This window comes from Botryllus schlosseri, chromosome 3 (assembly GCF_051294905.1).
Source record: "Botryllus schlosseri isolate E-star chromosome 3, Bs_hap1, whole genome shotgun sequence".
Taxonomy (NCBI): domain Eukaryota; kingdom Metazoa; phylum Chordata; class Ascidiacea; order Stolidobranchia; family Styelidae; genus Botryllus; species Botryllus schlosseri.
Window position 1 is genome coordinate 12,787,787 of NC_137238.1, and position 10,824 is coordinate 12,798,610.

The 10,824-nt window shown below is 38.4% G+C and overlaps 1 protein-coding gene across 2 annotated transcripts in view; it reads right to left on the reverse strand.

Moving 5' to 3' along the window:
* LOC145435801 (uncharacterized) overlaps nt 1-9,011 on the reverse strand; it is a 51,657-nt gene extending 42,646 nt beyond the window's left edge. For both annotated transcript variants that reach the window (XM_080313073.1, XM_080313074.1), the window contains exons 1-3: nt 8,839-9,011; nt 2,756-2,884; nt 2,327-2,428 (exon numbers count right to left, since the gene is read on the reverse strand). In XM_080313073.1, the coding sequence (XP_080169199.1) occupies nt 2,327-2,428; nt 2,756-2,884; nt 8,839-8,914 (307 nt within the window). In that variant the 5' untranslated portion in view covers nt 8,915-9,011. The remainder of the gene's footprint in view (nt 1-2,326; nt 2,429-2,755; nt 2,885-8,838) is intronic.
* Between the last annotated feature and the right edge of the window lie 1,813 nt (nt 9,012-10,824).

Genomic DNA, 10,824 nt, shown 5'->3' on the forward strand with positions numbered 1-10,824 from the left:
CCGAGTGACGAGCAAGTCTCACTTTTATAGTATTCACTGGAATCAAAACGAGTGATTTTAAATTTAATACAAGGAAAAGTCCGAATTCAAGTCAGGGAGCAAAAGCCGTGGTTGATTCGCTGTTTGTCCTTGAGAATTTCCGATAATCCCTAGAGCTTTCATATCAGAAGTCACTCATCAGTCATCATGCACCGGTATAGCATACAACCGAACATCGACTAGCACCGTGATTACGCGGAATAATGAGTGATATCGATGTCAAGGATATGAACAGCTAAAATGCAATGGTCCATTTCGTGGCAAGCTGCACTCCTAATACGGTGGGTTTTTGAAGAAAATGGCTGCTGACAAATCTTCTCGCCTTTTATCGTCTTTAATTTGAGACCACTTCATATATAGAGAGCAGTGCCACTGACTTCAATTTGTATCATTCATGTATATTTTAATTTTCTTATATTCGCCAATTTGAAGTTCCCGACAGTGTTACGTCATACTCGGTGACCACAATTTCAAGGCCAATCTGCGTAGTATGGCTGACGTTAAGCCCTGAAAAGTGTCCCCCAGCATAAAAATCTTCGGGTGAATAACAAACAATATGAGTGTATTATCCAAGTGTACTATGAAGTTCTGTACTCCTAAAATGACCAAAAGTGGTGAGCCGATAATTTGAGAATTCGTAATAGGCTAAGCAGAATGTGAGAGCATATGGATTCCATAAAGAGCAACTCCGAATCGCTAAGACAAATCTGTGTGTATCAATGGAATAATGGATATCGCTACATCGGATAATTTCCAGTAAAACGTCAAATCATGGGCCAACAACGGCATGTTGTTCAAAGGCAAATCCAGAATTCCAGTTGACATTACAGTGGTAGTAGTATTCCGAAACAGAAATAACATGACCGGTAACTTTTTGATCTCATTTAATTAGTCTTTCATCTAATGCAGGGGTCTCAAACTCAAATGTGCTCGCGGGCCGATTTCCTGGTTTTTGATGGCGCTGCAGTCGGCATCACCAATAATTGGGGTATTCAATGTATTTCCAAGTACAATTTATTTGGCGGGACTTTGCAGACTGGCATTCCACACATATCGTGAAATAATGATATACTATTGTGAATTCACGTCGGGCACGAAAAAAATGACATTTTTATATATTTGAATAGGATTGTTGTTGTACTTGGCATAGTATGTCAAAATATTTAGTTATAGACACCATGCGAACTTACAAATGCATCATGACGCCATAAAGGCTGTCGCGTTTTAACGTAATATTAATAACAGTTAGCGGACATTTGACGAGCTCCATTTATAGGTAGAATTTTAAGAAATTAACAATTATCGTTCTGATATTAGAGCATAGGAGCAGCACAACCTAATCCAGGTTTCGGGCATACTCCTGATAACAGGGCTAATAATCATGCCATTGCCAAAGTCAAATTAAATTAGCGTTAGATATACCTTCAAATATTGGAACAGATCAATAACGGCTTGAATATAATGATTAATGTGCCGTAGTAAATACAACTTTTCACTCGCCCAAGAATCCATCGGTGTTACAACTGTGGAGCGTACCACTACATTACTCGCCACCTTTAATCGGTATTAATATCATGGATAAAGAGACCCACGATGACGTAGGATGCAACGAACTATACATCAAGGGGCAGAAGAATGCCAAAGGTTGCCATTGCCATACCAACGTGCTTGGATAGCTAAATACGCAACGCAACGCAACGCAAGCTACGACCTCTTGATATATTACTATTCCCCATAACAGCCTGATAGTTTGTTGCGCCCATGGCAGTACCAATTCACGGCGTTCCGAGTCATTAGTCCTTCTCCGATTGTAACGTTTGACCCAACTCAACTCCGTTCATTTTTATTTTATCACCCATTCCGCCTGACATCGAGTGATTCTACAAAAGGTCAGGCCCAAGTCCAAATCCCAATTTTCAAAGTTGTACCATCATAAACAGGTAATGTGACGTAATAGCTGATCTGGCACCGCATGATAACTTTTGAAAGTGAGTAAAGATTAATGAGTGATTTCAGGTTTTTGGAGTCGTTTTAGAGCGAATTTTATGTTCTCAAATCTTAAAAAAAATATGTGGCAGTTAAAAATTTCCAAATACTTCAAAATCCAGATTGCCGACGCGGGCCGTACAAAATGATCTCGCGGGACGCGTGTTTAAGATCCCAATCTAATGTAAGGTCATAGCTGTCATAGACATATAAAATAATTATTTTAGGTCGTTGAAGCCCAGAAGAATATGAAGATCAATAACACAAGGAAATGAACAAGAAAGTAGAAAAGTACTCGTACCAATGTCCATCAAACCAATTTTTCCCGATAAATCTTTGAAACGTCTCCTCGTTTCTTCATTTTCCGAACGTCCCTTTGTATTCATATTGCTTTGATTCCATGCTGTATTCAACAGGAGTGAATTGTATAAAATACATGCAGAAAAATATCATCCATAGCATAAATATGACAGGACAATTTCCTACACCAGGCATATCCTGATATTATGAACTAGAATTCATGATCCATTATATCGTTCAACAGAAAGCGATTAGAGTACCGTAATATCTCTTATCGATGAGGAGTAGGCCTATAATTTTTTTATGTGAAATATATTATTGAGGTAATTGGTCAATGATGGCTGTTGGGAGTGGGGCACCTGAAAAATATAGGCTGGATTTGGGAGCATTGTCTTGTATTTGTTGACCAGACAGTATCAGAAGCACCTACCATTTTGAACATCAACAGTTGATGGTGATATAAGGAAAGCCCTTTCAATGTAATACTGATCTCTCGCAACTGCATGAACCTGACTTCCGACGAACTTTTGACGGATGTCTGTACCCACGGCAAGCAAACCTTAACAGAAATACTAGCTATCAGTGATATAATCTAAGCGAATTTTGTTAGAGGATAACTAAAAGTGAGCAGATATATCCATTTATGAATGGTAAGGGACTCTCTTGAATCCGTTTGCACAATAGGCCTACTTCAACATTAACGTAATATTGTCTTCATTTATTCATATTTGGAATGAAACTGATCACCAAAATGCACCAATTAAGGTCGGAATTTTCAAGCCCTGGATGAACATGTGCAGTATAATAAAATGGGACTATCAAAACGCGTGACACGCGGTTGTCGATTGTAATGTCATAGACAAATATGAGGGTGCATGCCAGACATGGGGTGATTACTTCGTGAATGTAATCGATTGCGATTACGATTACTTCTGAATGACGCGATTACGATTACGATTACGATTACAGCAAAATCAGGAAGTAGTCGATTACGATTACGATTACATCGAAAAGTAATCACGATTACTCACGATTACATTGATTTTGCGTCTTATAAGTTATATTGGAAGACAATATATGGATTGCGCTGAAAAGGCCTGATGAGATAACAACTAAGATGCGACATTTTCTTGTTACGTCATGAAGTACCCATTGCCATTTTATATTGGACGATTTGCATTCTTGCATTCTTGCCCATTTGCATTCTTGCCAGGTCCACAACTGCCGCACCCCAAATCTCCTAATAGGGTGGGGAGCGAGGTCGAAGGGGACTCAAATGTGTTTCGTAAACCAACGCAAATTATAGACTATTTTCGAGAGATTACATGAACTTGAAAATTGTGTACGAGCATCGCGATTTAAATGTCTCTAGATAGCTGGATTTTGAAATACATAGCCTGCGTATCTTCCTCAAGAAAAAAAAGTATGCATAATTTATAGTAACAGACATTTAGGTGCCAGTCAATACCGCGCCACACACACCAAAAGACATACGCAGTTTCGGCCAACATGCGAATCCACGAAGTGCTGTGCTACTAATGAAAGACATTGGCCGAAACTAGGGGTATGTGTCCATTGTCAATATAGCCGCGCTGAGTGGGCGTGGCTAATAGTCTGGTCCTTCCAATCTGAGGCCACAATGCAAATGCCACCCGGCACTCACAGAGCAATAAAGACATGCGGCAATTAGTGTGTGCGTCTCACGCAAGTATTTCTTTTAGTCTGCTACGTTTTGGCCACAACAATATCTTTTGATTATAGAACAGACCGGAGGTCACGAATTAACAACATACCCTAAAGTAATTATTACGAGATACCAGATGTTATAATCATGAATTACGTGCTCCCATCTCTTCAGGTAAATCTGGCCATCGGGGGGCTGAGAGAGGATTAAAAATGAATAGTAATATAATGCAATTACCAATATTATTGACGAAATTAAATCTTCAACTTGAAAATTTACTACCCTATGGGGCCCAAGACCAACGTTTGGAGTGGGGAAGATTTGCTTTTTAGTCCTGATTCTAGCTACAAGCCAAGCTAACATATAAGCCGTATATAAGCCGATGGCTATGGCGGCAGGTCCACATGTTGAGTAAATATTGTGAAATAACGATTGGCGCCCGTTTCATGCAGAATAATATGAGAATAAAGAGAAAGTGAACATGAAGTTCTGCCTTCAACTTAATACAGATAATGTAATGCAAGCGGCCATTACGAGAGACGGCTCGGTTATGATTAGGGCGGTTTTTTTTACCTAAAAAAAGAAAATTTTGACCTAAAAAATCAAAATTTTGACTTTTTGTGACCTAAACAAACTGAATTTTGACCAAATTTTGACCTAACGTATGCAAATTAGGTGTTTTCACACATAATGTTAAAATTGTACTAGTTATCTTCATTTCTGGTTGGAACTGACTGTCCTAACGAAGTAGTTTGGCCTGAAAAAACGTTTTTGACTTAGAAACATGCATCTTTTTACATGAAAAAAAACAATATTTTAACGAAATCTTGCCCCATGAAGAATTCCAGTGGTTACAATATGTATTATGGTAAAAATAATTGAAAAATTTTGTAGTACAACGAGAGATTCTTTCCTACATTCTTGGGTAGAAAGTGCATGTCCTTACTAAGAAGCTTGCCAAGGACGTTCAACAGCAGCAGTTGTTGGCTGACAACACTCAAGTTGTGCGTACACTGCTGGTGCTGGTGACACACCGTACGTGTTGCTTTATTCTGACAATGTTGTCTATATCACAATTTTTCATCATGCGCTTCTTAATATAAGAATGATGCAATGCCCAAGAAGTCTTTCTTCAGTTAGGATATTGAGATACGTTGACCATAACACCATGTCTACAAATTTGTTTTATTTGACCGTTTGTGATTCACAATGAGCAGACAATTAGCCGTTCACAACGGTAGGCCTATAAAATAGGCTAAAACCTGTAAAATATCAAATGATAAGTTCACGGACAGTGCCAAATCTACGATACAAACATAATGCAGACGTCAAAAAAATTTTGACTTTATGAAAAATTTTGACAAATTTTGACCTAACGCTACAATTTTGACAAAATTTTGACAAATTTTGACATGTCAAAAAAAAACGCCCTAGTTATGATATATCAGCAGCTGTTGATTTTTAATGCTTCGTCGTGGAAACCGTAATGTTTTATTCGACGAGTAGGCTACGAATTTTCAAACCTTTCTCGGTTGTACATTCGCCTACAACATAGGCCTACTGGTCGCCAAGCAGCAATTATCCTGCTACAAGGTAGCGGCGTGTGGAATGTATTGATAACCTGATATACAGGACGGTGAGTGCCGTTACAATCACACTAATGTACATCGAATATCTATTCGCTAAATGTGGATAGCTGGATACTTCTTACGCAATGACGAGCAAAGCTAATAGGCCACTTCTGACGTAATTTGAAAATCTGACGTTTGTGCCATCACTAACTGGTATAATACCTCTTCCTTGTTCACGAATGCTCAATTTATGTCATAGTCCTGTACAAATAAAAGTAATCGTTCTTTCACAAAGAAATCGATTAAATATGGAAAGTAATCGATTACGATTACGATTACTTCGGAATTTTCTCGAATGTAATCGATTGCGATTACGATTACTCGAAAATGCTGTAATCGTCGTAATCGATTACGATTACTAATCGCGATTACCCCATGTCTGGTGCATGCAGGATGATCTGTAAAGAAGGACCGCATATAGACGACAAATAGTAATACTTATCTGATCTATAGACAAATGCTTTTATACCGCTGTTCATGGAACATTATAGAGATTCCATGAACCAGTCGCAGAAGTTTCCTGGTGGTCGGGAAACACACTGAAATCATTTATATCGGTGGTTCCCAAGCCGCATTTCGAACTTCAGAGTACTTATGGAGCCGCATGAGAACACTCGATTAATAATAACGTAAAATTAAAGTCAGCTAGCCTACCTCTGGATCCTACCATCCAGCTAATTCAAAAGCATGCACAATGCGCAAATTGGGCTTATACCTCTATAGATTATATATAGGTTATTTTAGTATTGACAGACGCAGATTGGCGAGCGCTATACATTGCAATAAACTGAAGTTCATATCATTACTAAAACATACTATATAAGTCGTTATGTGATAGCTCGTCAGTCTTCATACCTTCCAACACTTAATGCACAAGTTTGAGGGGATTATACGCTGAGTAATATTGTTAATATAGGAATTTATACTTGACTATGGGCCGTTACTTTGATGTCAGAAAATTTGTGTCGGAATTTACTCTTCACATAGAGGACAGACGATCTGTAATGGCCTATGACCAGCAGAATTCAAGACATATCATTGTCTGACGGGTATTCACTATTCATCCATGCGTCTGAAGGTAGTCTGCAAGAATTCTCTTTCCCAGTTTTTAGAAGCGGGCTTGGGCCGCTTTAGACGTAACCACTATTCCCTAATGTAGCTTTCAAGGGGGCACTTCTCTTTAGAAATGAATTTTAAGCGCATTCACGTTTGTGATTATAAATCCCGAACAGTAGATACCAGACCCATGACCACATATTGTTGAAAAGGGCAGAAAATTTCCGAATATGGTCTTTATGTTGAACCATGAGCTATGGGCATACACCCCAACGGTGCAAAAACTTAAAGAGCTATAAAGATTTTCACCGCCCGTCCTAAAACTCCCGAAAAGTCAAAAGGCTCTCGAAATATCCGTTTCAATATTGGTGTAGTGATAGTGCAGACATATGTCTACTAACCTATGGTGGGATTTTTAAAAAAGGTTCCCTAACAAAAGTTGTTGTCAGCGAACCCTAAGTTTGGGGAGATTTGTCAGAAATGTAAAAGACTCAACAAATGGAATGCGGATTCCAATTTGGCGTAAGATATACCTTATGTATACTATTAGATCAGGGCTGGGCAACCTGCACCCATACGGCCGCATGTGGCCGTAAAAGGGAATTTGTGCGGCCGCCAACGCCTAATTCAATTAGTATGTGTTGGCGGCCGTAGACATGCAAATTGAAATTACGAATTCACTCCCGAATTTTTGAAAGATTTTAATTAATCTTGAAATTTTCTTCGGGCAATTCAACACGACTTTATTTTTCGATTTTATTACAGAAGCGCCCTTCTCGATCTGAGCCGGAATGAGAATAGTCAAGAAATAACAGCATTCATCAAAGTGACTAATAACAATTGGCCCACCCGAAAATGCATTAGCATTTATAACTTGCCCTAAATTTTCGAATGCACTCCTTCCATCTACTCAACCGGTGAATCTGACAACATGGGCTGAGAAATGATAAATATTTGGTATTAATATATGATACTGCTACAATAGTAATTACGGAATTCATTCGTGGCTATGAAAAATTTTCGCGACCCGCGCGACAATATGCAATCCCAGCAACTATTCATAACATTGCCACTCGCGATTTCGGTGTGTACAATAGGCCGTTGTGAAAAGTAGAATAGTCGGTAGTTCACCGGGAATGGATATGGACAGCTTAACATATGTATTTTGCGTCCGGATAGTTCATTGCGGCTATGCCCTGGAATGCACCCTTAGGCTACATAACTAATCGAAATGCGGCCATGATTAGTAAAATCGTTGCCCACCTCTGTATTAGATGATGTGCTCTTTTTAACATGACGATAAGTGCAGGGGGTCAGGGGGCGCAATTTTTTCGACCATCGCCTAGGGGGGCGTATGTCCAAAAAGGTTGAGAACCGCTGGTTTAAAACAAAGGCATTTTTTATTGTGTTTTTTAAGTTGTAAAATAATGCCATAATTGTGTAAATACACTCCAAAAAACATTGTTGTATAAGCCTACTGACAATTACCACCCGATATAGCCGACGTATATCGATATGGGATGGTTAGAACCCGCAAAATAGTCGATTCAACAGCAATAGCACATAAATTTAGTCAATTGAATTTTCGTGACGTCATGGCTTTAAAAAACAAAAAAACAAAAAAAAAACAATAAAAAACATGTTTAAATAAGGGCTTTGTTTTAAACATGTTTGTTTTAAATTGATTTTTGTTTTAAATGCAACCCTGGCACAGAGATGTCTCGTGCGGAATAGTCCTGTAGTCGTAAAATATTATGGAAATACTTTGTACAATGAAATTATCTTGTACAGAGCAAAATAAACCACTACCTTATCAATATCATTTTCAAGCATTGGATGAACAATGACCTAATCGCTAACCTCACTGCGATTGCAATGTATGAAAAGCCCAGAGTGAAGGTGAAGGGAGCCGAAAAGTCGAGAGTGGAGACGAAGACACGGGTGCATGAAAAACGAGGGAGACCGATGGGGAAAGAATGCGAGTGTGAATTGTCGCCCGGAAGACGTAAATCAAAGACGTTGAATATTACACACGTTACTGTCGTGGCGCACATGACCTTAATAGACGATGAGCGCCGCTGTTGTTGTGTCAATAAAACATACAAACTATGATCAAGTTGAGATCCTTGATATGCATCATACCTGTAGCTTCGTTTCGGTCCTCAGCAGAAGCTAAATATTGTTCAACTTGTCCATCGATGCTCCCGGCGTCCTGCATGACAGTTTTCAGAGCTAATCGACGCGGTGTTTGAAGTTAAATTTAAGTACAATCGATATTACACATTTCCTGCAATCATAGTAACACCAAAAGAATCAGCAAGATTTCCAGCAGCTGAAAACAATGTAACAGAGAATATCCAGATTTATACCAAGCAGCACTTCCACGTATATAGTACCCCCAGGCAGAACATGTCGAATATAATCATATGTCACATCACAATCCTGAAAGGTAGTTATCACAGACGCATAAACATCAATCCAAACTGCTGTATGCAAGAGGCGTAGGTGCACAAAGTATAACGTAAATATCGACCGTCGCACTATCACTTTCGACCAGGGTTGTAATGACTCGAGTCATGACTCGACTCGAGTCAGACTCGAGTTACGATTTTTTTATGACTCGACTTGACTCGAGTCATTTTCTTGAAATGGGAAAATGACTCGACTCGACTCGAGTCAATATTTGGATTGACTCGACTTGTACTCGAGTCATTACGCATGACTCGACCCAAGTCATTGACTCGGCTTATTTTATATGACTTGAAGATTAGGAAATTTGCGAATCGTAATGGCTAGATCAACGCATGCGACGAATTCTGCCGACATCGCTATTTGTCACCACTGCTTTCGTTGCACTTGTCTGATATCAGATATGCCGCCGTAAAAACAACAGAAAATGATACATCATAGTAGCAATAATGCATTGTACAAAATCGTCCAGTGATGAAGAGGTAATAGATCCTCCACAATTAAAGTACTCAAGACTTTTCAATTATACAAGCAAACAATTGAAGCAAAGTTCAATTAGAGCCAATGAAATGACTCAGATGGTCAAGAGACTGATAAGCTCATGTGTAGATTTGAAGGCGATGATTCTTTGCATTTTTGGGCGACTAGAAAGAATGAGTATTCAATGCTCTTTAGTGTGGTTCAAAAATGCTTTTCAATTCCTGCATCTAGTGCACTAGTGGAACGTGTATTCAGTAGATGTGGATTCATTCTACGGCCATGCCGCTTTAACATATCTGAGGATCTCCTTTCCACATTAGTATTTTTGAGGTGTAACTCATTTATTTGATCTGCTGTCTGTGAAAACACACAATGCCCCTCGTCCATTTGACGTTTTGTTAGGTATGTGCATTGTGCACGTGAGTATAGTAATGAATGGCTAATGTTGTGTAATGTTGTTTGTACAATATGGCTGTTCTAAAATAACTTATTTTTTATTTTACTGGGTGGTTACTTGATAAAATTGTTATGTTGCATAAAAGGAACACTGAATCTGGCTTAATTTGAAAAAAGTGGAATCAATGATGTGAGAGGAGAATATTTTGGATTTGAAAATAAATGGAGTATTTTAGTGAGAAATTCTTTTATATAATATAATTACATAGTAGTAAGCCGACTATTTTTTCATATCCAAAACATTCTACTCTAATAACTTCACTTTTTCTAGTTGTAATTGAGTCGAATTTGCTATGAATCATATTTTTACACAATGTAACAATATCATGAGATAGCCGGTAAAATTCTAAAATCTCTATTTGTAATTAGTCTAAAATTTTCTTTCATAGCATTGCTTTCTACTGGTTGGAATTGAGCCAAATTTGATTTTTTAGGCAATCTAGCAATTTTAAGAAGTAGCCGGAAAATTTGAAAAAATGTTTTTGAACAGCCCCATTGTACAATTATTTATCCAATGCTGTAACTGCGATGTAGTCTGTAATGCAATTGGGAAAACCTTTAGTATAATCAAAAGGTATCTGTTCTGTTGTCACTGCACAATACACATAGTTGCATGCACTCTTTTACAGCATGCTGGCCTGTTGTAAATACCTCTACATAAACATGCAGCTATTGATTCTCTATCAACTAGTATCTTGACGTGAATTTGTTGGTTCTCTATCA